At 42.8% G+C, this 18405-nt stretch overlaps 1 protein-coding gene across 3 annotated transcripts in view; it reads right to left on the bottom strand.

The window, feature by feature from the left end:
• Ttc7b (tetratricopeptide repeat domain 7B) overlaps positions 1-18405 on the bottom strand; it is a 245655-nt gene that overhangs the window by 82364 nt on the left and 144886 nt on the right. For all 3 annotated transcript variants that reach the window (XM_045155047.1, XM_045155048.1, XM_045155049.1), the window contains 4 exons: positions 18117-18234; positions 15405-15462; positions 9534-9606; positions 6430-6590 (listed from right to left, as the gene is read on the bottom strand). In XM_045155047.1, coding sequence (XP_045010982.1) covers positions 6430-6590; positions 9534-9606; positions 15405-15462; positions 18117-18234 — 410 coding nt within the window. The remainder of the gene's footprint in view (positions 1-6429; positions 6591-9533; positions 9607-15404; positions 15463-18116; positions 18235-18405) is intronic.

Below are 18405 nucleotides of genomic sequence, written 5' to 3'. Positions count from 1 at the left end.
ATTTTTGGCCTCTGTGTACTGGTTACTAAGCTACCACTGAGGATAAAATGGTAACCCAGTAGCTCAAAAGACAACCTTCATACAAAGCTAGCCACCAGGGCACAGATTCCAAATTCACTGGCTCAATAAAAATGTAACGCAGAACTTCCCAGCTCCTCCCAGCTTCCTGGCCTGGGTTCCCTGCAAGCACAGTGTGTGGGTGGGTACAGTGGTGTGGACTGTCTCCCAGCTCCTCCCAGTCCCCTGGTCCTGGTAGGTCCCATTGTGTCTTGCTTGGAGAGGCCTGCTCCCTGAGTGAGATGTGGAATCAGGCCTTTTGCTCTAATATCCTGACTGGCCACTGGATACCAACAACCCTGTTCACCTGGATCAGAGGGTACATGAACCAAAGGACAAAAATTTGCTTTCTCCTCAATAAAAAAAAAAAAAGTCTCCTAAAATAAGTAGGTAGACAACAATGCAAAAAGCCAGTGAAAGTCAGAAAACTGATGCATCTCCACCAAGGATGCCTAGTCCTACAATGGAAGTCTCCAATGAAATCATAGAGAAATCAATAGAAAATCATTCCCAAATGAAAACACAACAACCGATGAAACCATCATCAAAAAGAATGGCTGAACTGGAAGTAAACCATCAAAGAACCAACAATCATATCGATGAAATTGAATAGAATCATCTCCTAGAGTGTTCAGTTTTTGACAGTAGGCTTTAACTTGATGGAAGAAAATATTAGAACCCTCCAAAGAGATATGAATAAATTGAAGGTGAGTCAAGACATGGAAGATCTCAACAATTGGTTTATTAACCTTAATGAATACTTGGTCAAATGCAAGAATGAATTCCAGGAAACATCAAGAAAATCAGAACTCGAACTGATATTGTACCTCAAAAAAGAGATGGATGCGATGCAAAATAATACAATAGAAAACACAAAAGTCAAATAGAAATTATAAAAAACTTCTCTGGAACCCCTCACCAGCAGAGTTACTCATGTGGAAGACAGAACCTCTGACTTGGAAGACAAGACAGAAGAAACTGATTGGGAGGCCAAAAACTCTGCTAAGTTAAAAAAAAAAAAAAAATTGAGAATATGAGGGAACTGTGGGCCACCTTAAAATGACCAATATGTGAATCATGGGTATAACACAGGGAGAGAAAATCCAGGACAGAGTCCCAGAGAAAATATTCAACAAAATTATTGAAGAAAAATTTTCAAATCTCTCAAAAGAGAGGCCCATCCAGATATAAGAAGCTGACAGTACACCAAACAGACAAGACCAAAGAAGAAACTCTCCAAGACACATCATAATTAATACTCTCAACAACAAAAACAAAGAAAGACTGTTAAAAGCAGCAAGAGAGAAATACCTCACTGCAAACAAAGGCAATCCCATCAGAATTATGTCAGATTTCTCAATGGAAACCCTGAAAGCCAGAGGGCCTGGAAAGGAACACTTCAAAGTCTAAAAAACTATGGCTTTCAACCCAAGCTACTCTACCCAGCAAAAGTAACCCTCATAACAGATGGTGAACTAAAAACTTTCCATGAAGAAAGTCAACTTTATGATTATATGAACACAAAGCCAAACCTACAGAGAATACTTGAGGGAATACAACCAATCTCAAGAGCCAACAAGAAGAAGATCACAAAATAGACCAGGCTGAAAATAGTACAAAACACAAGAAAGCACTAAACCCCATAAAACACCCCATCATGGCAGGGATTAGTTCAAACCTCACAGTGATAACCTTAAATATTAATGGACTTAACTCATTTATCAAAGACACAGGTTATCAGGGTGGATCAAAAAACTGAACCCTTCTATTTGCTGTCTTCAAGAAACCCACCTCACCATTAAAGATAGATACTTCCTCAGGGTGAAAGGCTGGAAATGGAATTTAAAAAAAAAGTAATAAAATGGAATTAAAAAAAAAAGTAATCAAAGAGGACAAAGAAAGCCACCTCTTACTCATCAAGGGAATGATCCAACATGAGCACATCACAATCATAAATATATATGCACCAAACACAGGTGCACCACTATTTATAAAACAAAATCTAGCCGGGCGTGGTGGCACACGCCTTTAATTCCAGCACTTGAGAGGCAGAAGTAGGAGGATCACTGTGAGTTTGAGGCCACCCTGAGACTACATAGTGAATTCCAGGTCAGCCTGGGAAAGAGTGAGACCCTACCTTGAAAAAAATCAAAAAACAACAACAAAAAAATAAAACCACAAAATCTACTTGACAACAAAACAGAAATAAATACCAACACCATCATAGTCAGGGACTTCAAAACTCCACTATCATCAATAGATAGATCATCCAAGCAGAAAATCAACAGGGAAATAATAGAGCTCAACAACATCATAGATCAATAAGACCTAATGGATATCTACAGAACTTTTCACCCCAACTCTACAGAATACACATTCTTCTCAGGAGCCCATGGAACTTTCTCCAAAATTGACCATATATTAGGCCATAAACTGCCTCCATAAAGTCAGGAAAATTGAAGTGACTCCTTGCATCATGTCAGATCACAATGCTTTGAAGGTAGAAATTAACAAGAGAGACATCAAGAAATCCACCAGCTACTGGAGAGTAAACAACACACTTAAACAATGAATAGGTCATGGAAGAAATCAAAAAAGAAATTATAAAATTCCTAGAATTGAATGATAATGAAAACACAACCTACCAAAACTTACAGGATACAATGAAGGCAGTCCTCAGGGGAAAATTCAAAGCCCTAAATGCCTTAATTACAAAGACAGAGAGATCCCAAATTAATAACCTGTCTGTTCACCTAAAGGCACTGGAAAAACAAGAATTCAACCAAAAGAGCTCCAGATAGAAAGAAATAATCAAGATTAAAGTAGAAATTAATGAACTGGAAACTAAGAAAACCATTTTTTAAAAACTGATGAAATGAAGGGCTGGTTCTTTGAAAAAATAAACAAGACTGACAAACCCCTGGCCAATTTGGCCAAGCCAAAAAAAAAAAAAAAAAGAGGGAAAGAGAGAGAGAGATAGAAGTCTCAAATTAACAAGATCATAAATGAAAAAGGACAGATCATAAGACATCAGTGAAATTGGAAGAATCATCTGTGAATACTTCCAAAACCTCTACTCCACAAAATTGAATAATCTGGAAGAAATAGATGAATTCCTAGGCAGATATTACCTACCAAAACTAAACTCAGAGCAGATTAATCTCCTAAACAAACCTATCACATCCATGGAGTTTGAAAAGGAAATTAAAAACTTCCTCCAAAAGAAAAGTTCAGGACCAGATGGCTTCTCAGCTGAAGTCTATCAAACCTTCATTGAAGAACTGAAACCAATTTTTCTCAAACTGTTCTGCATAACTGGATACCAGGGAATCCTCTCCAACTCCTTTTATGAAGTCAGCATCACCCTAATACCAAAACCAGACAGAGATGCAACAAGGAAAGAAAACTGTAGACCTATATCCCTAATGAACTTGGATGTAAAGATCCTGAATAAAATCCTTGCAACCCTAATTCAACAACACATCAAAAGCATTATCCATCTTGATCAAGGAGGCATCATCCCAGGGATGCAGGAATGGTTTAACATATGGAAAATGGTCAACATAAGATACCACATAAATAAACTTAACCATAAGAACCACATGATCATCTCAATTGATGCACAGAAGGCCTTTGTCAAAATACAACACCACTTCATGATCAAAACATTGGAGAGAATAGCTATCGAGGGTTTATATCTCAACACAACAAAGGCTACATATAAAGTACCTAAAGCCCAAATAATACTTAATGGGGAAAAACTCAAAGAATTCCCACTGAGATCGGGAAGAAGACAGGGGTGCCCACTCTCACCACTGCTCTTCAACATAGTACTTGCCCATGAAATAAGACAGGAGAATGATATAAAAGGGGTTCAAATTGGAAAGGAAGAAGTCAAGTTAGCCCTGTTTGTAGATGACATAATTCTATATATAAGTGACCTGAAAGTCTCCATCTCAAATCTTCTAAAGGTGATAAATTCCTTCAGCAAAGTGGCAGGATACAAATGCACAAAGAATCAGTAGCTTTTCTATTTGCAAAGGACAAATATACAGAGAAAGAAATCAGTGAGGCTGTCCCATTTTCAATAGCAATAACAACAACAAAATACACTAAGCAAAGATGTGAAAGACCTATATAATAAAAACATTTTTAAAAAAGTCAAGACAGAAATTGAGGAGGACTTGAGATGATGGAAAGACCTTCTATGCTCCTGGATAGGTAGAATTAATATTGTGAAAATGGCAATTCTACCAAAAGCAATATACAGATTTAACACAATAAATACCAATAAAAATACCAGCATTTTCTTCACAGAGATTGAAAAATGATCTCAAAATTCACATGGAATGGCAGAAGGCCTCAGCTATCCAAACATGTCCTCAGCAAAAACAAAACAAAAAAAACTCTGGCAGTATCACCATACCTGATCTAAAGCTATATTACAAAGCCGTCATGACAAAAATAGCATGGTACTGGAATAAAAACAGAAACATAGACCAATGGAACCGAATTTAAGACCCAGATCTTAGATCAAGTAACTACAACTACTTGATCTTTGATAAAGGTAACAATAATGTACACTGGAGAAAAGATAGCATCTTCAACAAATGGTGATGGACAAATTGGATGACCATGTGTAGGAAAATGAAATTAGTCCAACTCATTTCACCATATAAAAAAATCAAGTCCAAATGGATTAAAGACCTCAATATAAGACCTGAAACTCTTCAACTACAGGAAGAAAAAAATAGGAGGCACCCTCCATAATATAGGACTGGGAAAAGACTTCCTGAACAAAACCCCAGTGGCCCAGGCAATTAAACAAGCACTCAACCAATGGGATCTCATGAAGTGACTCAGAAGTACACAACCTGATGTGATGCTCACACAAGTGTAATAGTGGCACACAGCCATGGTGGGCAACCAACTGCTCTTGGATTGGCTAACAAATCTGCTCAGTGGAAAGGAAAGGAAACCATATCTGGAAGTGGGAAACAAGTCAGGATCCTATCCAGATAATGATTCTGCTTTCCATTGTGAATCTCCCACTATCCTTAGGCTATCAGACTCTTTAAATTCTCTCTAAATTAATAATGGTTATCCCATTTAACTGGTGCTGACTTCAGTCTCTGTTGGAGAATCTGCTTCTCTTTTCCAGATGGGAGCTGAACCTGAGAAGATAAATGACCCAGTGCACTCCACCCCAGCCCCATCTGAAACCACAGAGGAACTGGGGAAATGAGCCAGAGTGCTGCTTTCTTAGTGAATCTGATATCAGCACAAGGGTGAAGGAGATAAGACACTGAGACACTCAACACCTACCAAACCAGAAATCCAGAGGCTCCTAAGTGCCCATTACTGAAGTAGACTTAAAATGCACCCAACATGGCTCAGGGAATTTTGCTGAAGAGAGGGCAGAAAGACTGTTACAGCCACAAGCTGGGACATTTTGCACAGAGACCTTTCCTCTCTCCCATAACTGACTGCTGCTCCCATAATGCATGACTCACAATCCCCATGGGGTTGACCTGCATCCCCAACGACGAAGGCCTCTTCAGAACAGGGGCAGGGAGGAGGGAAAGGATGGTACCAACACGTGTTGTTTACATACTACATTACGTCCATATCTAATAAAAATAAATGTTTAAAAAATGTGATGCAGAGGAAAGATGCAAAAATAAACACACAATTCATGCCATAGCAGTTTGGATTGATAATTTTTAGACTATGTATAAATGCTGATTAACTTACTCAAGGAGTTATACTTCCTAGAGAATAAAACCAAGGCTCCAAAAGGTAAGGCATCTTGATCAAAGTTGCCTGAAACAGAGCTAGTGAAAGCCCTTAGTAAACAGGGCAAACAGACTATAAAACAGTGCTTCTAGAACTCCAGTCTGGAGTTGAATAGACTTTCACCATGTCAAAGAATACTGGCATTAGTGTTTAATTAACATTCGAAATTGACTAAAAATTCTTAGTCTCTACCCTGAGCAGTGCCTTTCGCAAAATCACACTTTAATGTAAAGTTTTTCCTGATACACATTTAAAATGTGTGACTCTTCAAATACTGATCCACTATCTCTGTCCAGTCCTCCTGTATATGCTCCCAGACCCACAGTGGGAACGCATAGATGAGCTACTGTACCTACACGGTGGGGGGGGGGGGTGCTGACGGGCTATTCTGTGAGGATGACCTCATGAACAAACTTTGTTGTTAAGTACCAGGAAAATTCAGCAGTAAGGCCACTCTGCTATTTGCCCCTGAGGCGTCCACGAAAGTCTTACATTAGACAGACTGCAAGAAGGGAGAGGGAGAAGCACACTGAATCCCTGTGGAGTAAGGCAAGGCAAGAGCTGGGGAAGACTCACACAAAATTTTCTGGATATTCGCTCAGGGCCATGTCGATGATGTTGAGGGCATCGTGGTAATGCTTCTGTGCCGACAGAAGCAGTGCGAGGAGGTGCAGGGAATTGGCATCATCACCTTGAAGTTGAAGAGCTTGGCGCACGTACCCTAGAGCTTCTGGTATCTGGTTTTGAACAAAACCAAAAAGAATTGTTAAGCAACATGCACATGTGCACATGCGTGTATGCATGTGACACACACAAACAGAGTCATAGAGAAAGAAGTCATCATTGCAGTGTCTGGTTCACTGTGGGCCGTTTCACATTGTGCCACATCTACATTTCAAGATGGGTCCTCGTGACAGCCCCAGGGTATGAGCCAACATGGAAATGTGCCTCATCCAGTGACAGTCAGAGGAATGAAGGAATACAAGAGGCTCTGGTTCTTTATATAACTGCCCAAACCACATCTTTTGTTTCTTCCTAAATAAATACTTTCTCATTTTGCTTATAAATCTGGCATGCTTTTATTTTATTATAAGAGAGAGAGAGAGAATTGGCACACCAGGGCTTCTAGCAACTGCAAACTCCAGATGCATGCACCACTTTGTGCATCTGGCTTATGTGGGTTCTGAGGAGCTGAACCTGGGTCCTTAAGTTGGCAGGCAAGCAACTTAACCACTAAGCCATCTCTCCAGTCAAAAACTGGCATACTTTTGATTCTATCAAGATGATTTCACTGAAAATGGAGACCCAGGCAAACTGCCAGGAGTTCAGCCATAGGTGAAATACTCTCCTTTTTTACAGTATTACTGAAATTAAAGTCCTCAACGAGCCACAGACTTTCAACAGCTTTCCAAATGACCAGCTGTCTGGATCTGCACTGGATGGGAAGGAAGCACACAACCAAAGAAAACCCCTCCCCGATCCTAATTATGACCCAGATAACTGGATCTAAGAAATAGACTGCAATGCCACATACAAAACAGATGTACCCAAATTCAAGTAGGACCAGATACAACCTTAATATACAACACCTGTTCAATGTATTCTTGAAAATCACAGAGGCCCGGGGTTATTTAGATGCACCCGTGGTGGATATTTGAAACCTACATTCCTGGCAGGTTTAATGGTAATTAGGGTAAGAGAATCTGAAGATGGATTTTACAATAGCGTTGGAACAGAAGCATTCTGACACAACCACACAAGTGACTGGGTGCCCTTCCCGTGTGGACTCCCAACTCCAGCACTGAGCTCTCCTGCTTCTGCCCTGAGCAGCCTCAAACCTCAGGAAAATCCATGATGCCTTTTCCCCAAGCTTATTGGTTTTCAACTCGGAGCTTCACTTTTCCATGATCTAGATTTATGCACTGACTATGGAGGCATTCATCACTGGAACCCTGGAGCCATGGCTGTCACTGAATGGGACATTAGCCAGCCCACATCATAGGGAAGAAGCTTAAGTACAAAGAGGTGAAATGATTCCATCAGGTCACCCAGCTGGGTGAGGGAGAAGAACGTGGCTCTAGCCCTTCTGATCTCCTCCATCTTCTCCTGGTAAATGGCTTTGTCTTGAAAGACAGGGTCAGAACTTCTCTGCCCAGGACACACTCTCTGAGCACTCTGGTGTTCTGGTACCATATGCCCACAAGCCTTCAGCTCTACGCATGAGGCTCCACCTGTTTATCTATTCCCTACAGTGACCACTTCCTGTGTCAACAATACTTAGATTGATGTTGTAGAGAAGGACGAAGGCAACTATCCTCAGGGTGCTGATTTGTAGGGGTGACTGAGCAATCAAGGATGGAGGCAGAACTCAGAATTATTACCTCAGAAACAAGGATATAAGGGGCTCAGAGCTGGCTCTGCCACTCAACAGTCATTGGAAAAGAAGCATTTTACTTGTTTATTTATTTATTTGCGAGATAGAGGGAAAGAGACAGAGGAAAAGTGAGTATGAGTGTGCCAGGGCCTCTAGCAACTGCAAATGAACTCTAGATATGTGCACAACCTTGTGCATCTGGATGATATGGGTACTGGGCATCCAACCTGGGTCCTTGGGCTTCACAGGCTAGCACCTTAACTACCAAGCTATCTCTCTAGGCCCCATTCAACAGTCTTATCAGGTGCTGGACACATCCAGGCAGGGTGCCAAGTGCCAGGACAAGGCAATGACAATGACCTCAAGCCCCATGTTCTCATCTGTTCCCATCTTCCCATCAGTCAGGAATATCCTGTGGCAATGAGGCCCTGACCAGTAACTAAATCCCTACCAGGCAGCACAAGGGGAAGGAGGCTTCACAAGGAGGCCAGTACTCAGTCCACAGCTGACCAACTTAGCTATAAGCCACACCAGGTCACAAGAGAAGACCTTTACAAGGTAGGTATCTTGGCTTTTTTGGTTCCCCAGTTGCCAATGGGAGCTATTTCTCAACAGTATTCCCAGGAAACAGGAAATGTCATGCTATGCTCCAGCCTGGTCTTCTGGGGAATGGCATGCCTGGGGAGCTAACCTCCCTTTCACCCTCCCAGTCAGTGCTCAAGAATGTGCTGAGTCACCACTGATGTCTTGCACCTGGTGGGCAGGGAAGTCTGTGGCTGTGGTCCCCAGCACAGCTGGGAGGGGACAGTAGGGTAGAAGAATGTGCAAAGCAGTTACACACTGATTCTGGGCACATCCCATTTGGGCCAATGCTTGCCCACCCAGCAAGAACACAGCTGATTGAGTCTTTTGTTGTAAGTTGCCATTTTGTGTGGTTGTTCCTAACATTCATACATTTCAGAGAACCTATTATTTCTTGTTCCCATCTTCCCATCAGTCGGGAGTATCCTGTGACAACGAGGCCCTGACCAGTAACTAAATCCCTACCAGGCAGCCCAGCACCAGGCTCTGCTAACCTGTTTCTATTATTAAGGGGCAAAGTCTCTTTGATGATCCCTGTTCTGTACCCTGTAACCATCAGACCCCAGACTGGATCCTCCAGATTTGTGGATTTACTCTCAAGGCCAGAGCTTGTGACTCTTGTGTCTTCACAGCAGATGTTCAAACCAACTCAAACCCCAGGGTCTTTCTGAGCACAGCTGACATCCAAAGTGTGCAGCAAATACAGGGGACATCAGATACTCGCCTGTCTGGAGATGGCAAGCTGCAGAGCCAGGTAAAAAGCTGCCTGGTGGTCTGTAGGTGACAAGCTGTGGGCCCTGAAAAAGAGTCATGACCATTAGCACACAGGAGAGGCCAATTTGCTTCCCTTTCACATTTGCATTTTTAAAATTGTGCATTTGCGTGTATGTGGTGGTCGGAGGACAGCCTCCCCCTGCTCTGAGGCAGGTCTTGCTCTTCTTGCATCACCACTGCTTCTCCAGGCTGGCTGGCCTACAAGCTTCTGGGAGAGTCTCCCATTTCTACCTGTGTCTCACCACAGGAGTACTGGAATTACAGAAGCCCACTATAGTGTTCAGTTTTTTGGTTTTTTTTTTTTCATTCATTTGGGAGAGAGAGACAGAATGGGCATGCCAGAGCCCCTAGCTGCTACAAACTCCAGATGGATGCGCCACCTTGTGCATCTATCTGGCTTACGTGGGTCCTGGGGAATTGAACCTAGCTCCTTCAGCCTTGTAGGCAAGCGCCTTAACCACTGAGCAATACTGTCAGCCCCTGCTCAGTTTCTATGTGGACTCTGGGATGCCAAAAGCAGGTACTCACGCTTGTGTGGCAAGTGTCTTATCTACTGGGTCACCTTCCCAGTCCCCAATACCAGGGCACACTTCAGTTGAACTGTACAATGCTTCATTAACTTTTCCCTTGAGCACTAACCAACGTTACACACTCTGCCTACCACAGAGGGCATACCACAGGAGTGTGCTCCTGGGTTTTGTCTCTAAACTTGCAACTGATGCTCCCACCTCTGTGGAGAGGCCTAGTGGTGAAGAATTCATAGGCCTTGAGGTCTGACCTCCCAAGCAGATGCTTCCCTGGTTAAGCAGGAGAAACGCACATATCACACCAGGTCATGGGAGAACCATGCATGCCACCGGCCAAGTGAGGGCTGCTTTGGTTAAGTTTGGCTTGGCCTTAATGCTATTTCATCCAAATTTCTGGATTTCAGAGAAACCATATGAAAATCAAAAGCCCAGCTTTACTTACAAAATGAAGTTTGAGTTTTTCATGAACTAAAGAAGAAAAGAAAGGTATTCAGTCCTTTGAAGAGTCTACTAATTGCCTCCACATAACCATGCTGCATGAGACACTAGGCATGGCTCCGTGAATGAGCCCAGAACTCCCATGCAAAGAGGGTGTTCCGGCTGCCTGACAGACTATAAGTGTTCTCTCTCTCTCTTTTTGCTTTTATATGGAAGTTAATTACAGATTGCCACAAACAAATCAAAATGTGACTGTATAGGACACACTTCTGCATTTAACAGTCTGCTGGGAAGAGAAAAACAAACTTACTTTCCTTAAAAGGGACCAGGGAACAGACTACACACGGTGGGTCCCAGATAGCAAACAGCCAGCACACTGCTTGTCAACATTTTGTGATTATCGAAGGATCTTCTACCAGCAGAAAGCAAATTCAAGGTAAAGCAGAAAACTAAACCATTATGGATTCATCTGTGGCCAACCTGCCAAGGCTTTCCACAGAAATAAAACATTTTAATTAACTGTCTTTCATGGGAAAGGAGAAAGAATCCTAGATGCATGAAATCCAGAAAACATGCTGAGCCCATGAATTTGGACACTGATTAGGCAAATGTGGCATTGGGTGCAGGACTGGGCTCTGTCCTTTTGCTGAGGACAAAGCAAACTCATTTCCAGGGAATCCTCACTAGCAAGTTGGTCACAAGTAACAGCCTGGAGACTTTTCTGCCCTGGGTTTATGAGTCAGGGGGTGACTTCTCATCTGTGTGGTCCTTCACAATGTCTTATTTATACCGGAGGACGCGCACACTCCACACCCCAGCTTTTATTATGCACAAGCACTGGTTTTCCATGCATTTGTACATGAAAGGATTTTTTCCTTTGGTGTTCATGAGTTTAAAATGTCATGGTTTCTCTATCCCAATTATTCAGAGAGAAAATTACAAAATTGATTATGAGGAAACTTTGAATTACATAGAATTATTTATCTCATTTTCTTTCTAGAATAATAAAGCCAGGTTTCCACAGCTGTGAGAAAGAATTTGTCAGAGCTATAATTTTCTCAGTCCAGTTCCTATTTTTCACAAATGAAGTTAAACCACGATTGCTTCTACTCTGTGCCAACCAACTGAGAAGCTGGCAGTGGCATGGTGAATTCAGAGTGTGGGTGATGGTTACAGCCAAAGGCCCCACCCTGCCCCATCAAAGGACTGTGACTTGACCATCAGCCATAGCTCTGTGAAAGAGGAAAGTGGAAGTGATTGCAATCTTGGCATTTCCAGGGTGCATAATGGCAGCATTTACAGAACTTCCAACCTGGGTAATAACGAAACCCAACTGCCAGTTTCTCAGGAGACAGAACGTAAAATGCACACATTTTAAGTGCCTTATTTCAAAATTTTGACTAATGATTTAAACTGACTACTTCTTGCCAAAGAAGTGGAGAGGGAGCACTAAAGAAAATGACAAATGAAACAAGAAAACCTGCATGGCGTTCACCTCATGTAGCCTCTGAGAACCTTGCTTCAGTAGCATGGAACAGCTAAGCTTCCAGAGACAAGGCTCCTTTGGTATGTGTTCTGATAATTTGCTCAACAGAAATCAGGTGGTGATGCAGGTGCAGGCCTGCTAAACTTTGCCCATAAATATAAAGCAGCCCCAGGCTCACCCCCATGCAGGGAGCAGCTGCTAAGAGAAACCCAGTGAGCTAACAGCATCATTACAGGGATGCTCAAGTGTTTCCATTATCAAAGCATCTCTAAATCCATTAACTCAGTTTCCTTTCCATAAGGAAGACTATCCATCTACCCACATATCCATTTACCTACCCATCCAACCATTCATGAATATACCCATCCATCTACCTATACATTAACCTACCCATCCATCCATCCATCCATCCATCCATCTATCCATTTCCTCATCTGTATACCCACCCATTCATCTATCCATCCACCCACTCATCGATCCATCCACTCATCTATCCACCTGTATTATGCATTACTTCTTATGATGTTAAGCTCTGGGGAACCTAGATAAAAGTGCTTTTCCTTGGGGAGCTCCCCACCAGCCCATCAGAGGAGGAAACCCAAAACAGCATTCCAGTCCAGCAGATGCAATGCCCAGAGAGAGGCATACTGGGCTAGTATTGGAGCATGGGCCACTCAGACCATCCAGCTTTATGCTAGCATGCTCAACGTTCTCTTAGATTCCAGTTCCAACATCTTGTAGAGTAGAACTAAGAATATAGAAAAGGCAGATCAATGTGACTCTGGTCTATTTGGCATACAACAATAAAAGTTACAATTTATGAAGCATCTGTTATTAAGCATCATGCCCAAGAACATTATATAAAGCCAGAAATGGGCCAGAGGGGATGAGATTCAAAGGTCTGGTCTTTTATAATTAGCTAACTGCTGTCTTGTTTAGCTAATCTTCTCAAAGCCTCCTTCAGTCAGAATTACATTGGTCATGGAGTTAGTGCATTAAGGAAAAGAAGTGCACAGAGATCTCCCACTAGTTACATATCCATGACAACCAAGCTGGCTTGTGTAGGACTTCCTGGCTTTAGAACTGTTAGTGCCATGTTTTAAAATGGCTCACTAACCAATCTATCGCCCTCTACACACAAAGCCTTCCACATATAAACGCTAGCTAGAAGGGAGAGGAGAAAACAAAGGAAGGTCATATAGTCTATGATACTCTACGTGAAAACCACAAACACCACCATGCCCCCTTGCTTCCCGGAATGGCCAAGGCTAGCGCATTTGCGGGTCAGTACGCTGACACTTGCTCTCATCATTTTTGGGACAGCTTTTCTCAGTAGGATGCGAGGGCTCACAGAAGCAGCAGCTCCTAACATTGCAAACAACACTGCTTTTCTTCACTGTCCACTTGTTCAGGGCAAATGAATGGGTGAGCTGGCCAGGTTAAATTTCCCAGAGCAGGAGCAGATGCAGTCACACTACTGCAGCATCTTCAAAAACTTCCCTTTTCAATCCCCTACAAAGCAAATCTTTCTAAGTGCTGGCTCTAGTCATAATTAAGAGTTAATTTTCACATGCGAGATCCACAACCCACCCCCTTTTAATTATATCATTTTCTTTTAAACAAAAAATGCAAAGCAACAGTATAAACAGATGTATGAGTAGAATGTGTAAAACACAGAGAAGAAACAGTGCTTTCTAACCCAAGTAGCTTTAAATGACCTATTTACATTTAAGAATACAATCATCATTTTTCCTTAAAGCTTTTATTAGGACTCCAATTCACTAAAATAATCAATGTGTCCTTAAAACCAAAATAGCCTTATTCCTTTGAAAAACATCCTAGATTTAAAAAAAAAAAAAAGTTTAGCTTAGCCTTTAGCAATATAGTCAGTTAGGTAGTAGGATTTTATTATTCTTTAGTCACATATGAAGTAAAAATTTTAAATTCCTTTGAATTACAACCTAAATGGAAAGGAATTCAGGCCAACTATTGCATAACATTAAGTTCCACTGGCAGCCCCAGGCAGACCACCAGCACGGCTGCTTTTAGAGAACCAGCAAGAGATGCTGATTTAGGGAAAGTGAAGCAGATATAATGGCCACTTTATGAGGCATCCATGTGTGGGTTTTACAAACCAGGACTGGAGAATTTAAAACTCAAAATAATTTGAAATGGAAGTGCTTCCTACTTTGGGTTCAAGAGCACCGACAAAAGCTAAGCACAGAGTCAAGGGTCTGCTGCAGATGTCACCTGGAACTTTTGGTCATTCATCAGTCTGGGACTGGCAAAGTGAAGGAGCTTCAGATGAGTCTGCTGGGAAACAGCAGGAGGTGAGGCAGAAGCATCCCAGGCTGCTGGAAACCAAGTGGTAATGGCCTCATGACAGAGGAGTGCCACAAAGAGTACACAGGACACCATGACAGCTCTGCAGGCAACTCTGGCTCTCAGGGAAGGACCTGACACAGGTGACTCTCATGGCATTTTCCAAGGAGTGAGTTCCTAACACGGTGCTAAGAAATCAATGTAACTCAGATGTAGTTAAGGTGATGGGATCAATTTCAATTCTGGATTTCACCTCATTGGGTTATATTTTCAGGCAACAATTTCATTTTGATGATTTATGATACTCATACTGCAAGGAAAATTAGGGCACAGTGGTACAATAAGCACAAGGAAAAAGGGCTAGAGTCAGGAGACCCTGATTCTATACCAGCTTCAACCTATGCCACTGGTGACTCCTTTAACCTGGCACCTCAGCTCCACACTGTGATGTCACTGCCTAGCTAGTGCCCTGTCCACATAGGTGTGTGAGAGAGCATAGACATCCATGCTTTTTGTAATTATAATGCATCATCCTGAGTTCACAGAAGGCACAAAGTCAGAGCCAAGCACAATGTGTCATTAAGCAAGGTGAGGCACAGGCTTGGGCTCACTGGGATGTTTACACAGTAATCCAGACTTTCTAACCTTTTTTCTAGCCTTTTCATTTCTCACTGTAAAAGCTATACTTTGACGTGTAGGGAAAAAAAGCCAAAAAAGAAGGATCCCTTTTCAAGATGATGACAAATGTTTTTAATAAAGGAACTGTCTCCCTACACATATAAAGCCTGTCTTTTTGGAGCTGAAATCACTTTATCAGAAATGAATAAAAAGTACCCACATGGATAAACAGATTAAAAGTACAGATTTACAAGGCAACAAGTGATAGAGTGAGCTTCAGCTCCCAGACTGCATGTTTGCTACTCAAGACAAAAGGCTCCTGGGGGCAAAACACTGTTTACATAATCTTTATAAATACCCTGTCTTTTTATACTTATCATACTCTGGTGTCATTATGTACAGCCGAGTGAAAAGATGAACTCCCACTCACCTCTGAAATGCAAGAAGCGCCTTCCTCTGCAGGACCTCCTGCATCCCTCGCAAAGAAGCTGAGGAAAGGGTTTAGTCAGTCAGTGGCAACGGAAAACCTATCACATAAACTCTATATTAAAAGTAACAACTCCCAAGTGCCAACTGCACCAGGCGCTATTAGGACAGGAAGCCCAGTCACAGCACCAGGGCTCTTACACACTCAGCAGACTTCATCGTGGAACAACACCAATGAGGGAGAGAGTGAGCTGGATGGTCGCTGCTCCATCTACATGGGGGCTATTTACAAAAGCCCCCAGGGAGCTCCACAAAGAGTACACTGGTTCTCCCCAAGGGTAGATATGTAATTCATGGGGAAAGACCGGCTCTTCCAGGACGGTTTAGACAGGACTTAGGCAATTGGCATTTACATCTTTCTAGGGCTGAGAAACAATGATCTTGGGTCAAGGGCTCTGGTATGATACCATGAAAGGCCAGTTTAAGTCACACTGGCTAGCGGCCAGGATTCTAATACCTTAATATAAACTTAAGGAATGGAGTTGCCAAATCCTACATTGATGCTGGAATGTCATTTCAGAGGTGGGAGGTTCCTTGGCTATGAGCTGGCATTTCTATGCAGAACACATGAGAAATGTCTTTCAACTCGCCTCCAAACAAAAAGGTACTTTTAAGGCGGGTGTGGTGGCGCACGCCTTTAATCCCAGCCCTCGGGAGGCAGAGGTAGGAGGATCACCATGAGTTCGAGGCCACCCTGAGACTACATAGTGAATTCCAGGCCAGCCTGGGCTAGAGTGAGACCTTACCTCAAAAAACCAAAAACAACAACAAAAAAGTATTTTTTACTGGGGCAAGTAAAAGTCCAAAAGAAAAGCAGCCTGCCTGTGGTTATAACTGCAGGGAACCCTTATCTAGCAGCTGCACTGGGGCAGCTCCAGCCTGACGGGAGGCTGAGCAGTGAAAGGCTGCCCAGGAAGCTGGATGCCGCTGGGGCCCACAGCTACTTGGACACTGAGTCAAAGGACCCTCCCAGCAACACCCCTGAACCAGGGATACAAGAAGAGGCCCAGCAGTGTTCTGATTCTCAAGGTTCCAGGCTACTTAGGATAGAGTCTGAACCAAAGATTTACTTGGGTAAGTTGATAGACTTCAGTTTGCTCTTCCCTCAGAGTCTACGATATTTGGAGTCATGTGCTGACTATGGCCAATATGTTACGTGGACATGGAAAAGTAGCCAGAAATGAAGTACTGAAAATGATTTAATAGGCCAAAAATTGCAATATTTTAAAGAAGAGGAAGAAAGGAAAAAATTACAAGTTGGATCAATTTGTAAAAAATTGTACAAAATCCAGGGTCATATTGTGTGTCTGTCAATAGAGAATGGAGGCTGTGATTGGCAGGGGCACACGGTGGGGCTCCCGCATGTGGACAGGAAGGGTCTACCTTCTGAGCAGGGTGATGGTTACAGGGCATTCTGGCTTATACTGTCATTAAGCTAGTTTTTTGTTTTTTTCAAGGTAGGGTCTCATTATAGCCCAGGCTGACCTGGAATTTACTATGTAGTCTTAGGCTAGCTTCAAACTCATGACGATCTTCCTACCTCAGCCTCCTGAATGCTGGGATTAAAGGCGTGCACCAGCACACTGGCTAAATAGTTGTTTTTGAAGGGTTTATTTTTTGGAATTCATATTACTTTAAATAAAATGCTAGAACAACAGAGTGACATCAATTTATGCTTTCTCAAAAGCTTTATGAAGTATATATAATATAATTGGGATTGTTCATTGCTTTTGTTGTTTTGAGGCAGGGCTTCACTCTACCTCAGAATGACATGGCATTCACTAAGTAGACCAGGCTGGCTTCAAGCTCACAGTGATTCTCCCATTTGTCTCCTAAGTGCTGGGATTATAGGCATGAGCCATAGTGCCCACCTAGTTCCTAAGATACTTTTTTTTTTTTTAAAGGTAGGATCTCACTCTAACCCAGGCTGACCTGAAATTCACTATGTAGTCCCAGGGTGGCATTGAACTTATAACAATCCTCCTACTTCTGCCTACCGAGTGCTGGAACTAAAGGCATGTGCTACCATGCCTGGCTCAAGATACTTTTTAAAAAATTTAATTTAATCCTATTTATATTATAATAGGTCCAAAATACTTTTTATTAGTCGGAAGCCCGTCTGCCACAACTTTAAGCATATTTAAGTATAAATCTCTGCCTTCAAGAGCCATGATTCCTGGTAAACTGTGCTGCATGTAGGTGGAACTGTGAACTGTGAGCTCAAATATACAGAGAGAGAAGGGACCAGTGAAGGGTGGCTTCCTGCAAGTGTCTGGCCCTGAACTCCTCTATATTCCTAAGACCCAGTCTCCTTCCCATTGGAAACGGGCCAGGCAAAGGGCTGCGCTCAGGGTGGGGGCAGGGCTGTGCTGAGTCACTCATCTGCCAAGGCCTTGCTCATCTCACCCTTCATGGCAGATGCCTGGCACCTGCTGCCTAGAAGCCTGAGTATCACCAGCCCCAGGCACCTGTGTACAGGGCTCTAGAGGCCTGGCACAGGGCCTTTCCTCATCCCCACCCCAGCCCAAGCCATGAAGACTGGGCTCCCATAGGCTGGTATGAAAAGGATAACCCAACTTGAATACCTCCTAAGGCAGAGGGGACCACAGGACCCTGGCAGGGCAGACAGGGGCTCAGGGGATGGGACTTTTCTTACCATCAGTGGCCTGCAAACTGTAGGTGAGTCCCAGAGCGAGGTAGCCTTTGGCCTTGAACTCTGATGTTTTCTCTCCCACATCAACAACAGTTTTGGCAAATTTTTCAGCCTCTTCCAACTGAAAGAGGACACAAGTTAAAAACAAGAACCTGCAGGATTTCTAGCATAAGTTCCCATAAGCATTTGCTGCCAAAATGGATAGTGATGAGTCACTCTGGAAGTCGCCCCAATTCCACTCTGGCAAACCGCTTTCTTTACTGAGCCTCTCCAACAGTCCTCAGGACTTTTC

The sequence above is a fragment of the Jaculus jaculus genome, chromosome 7 (assembly GCF_020740685.1).
Source record: "Jaculus jaculus isolate mJacJac1 chromosome 7, mJacJac1.mat.Y.cur, whole genome shotgun sequence".
NCBI lineage: Eukaryota > Metazoa > Chordata > Mammalia > Rodentia > Dipodidae > Jaculus > Jaculus jaculus.
This window is presented reverse-complemented; position numbering and strand designations above follow the sequence as displayed.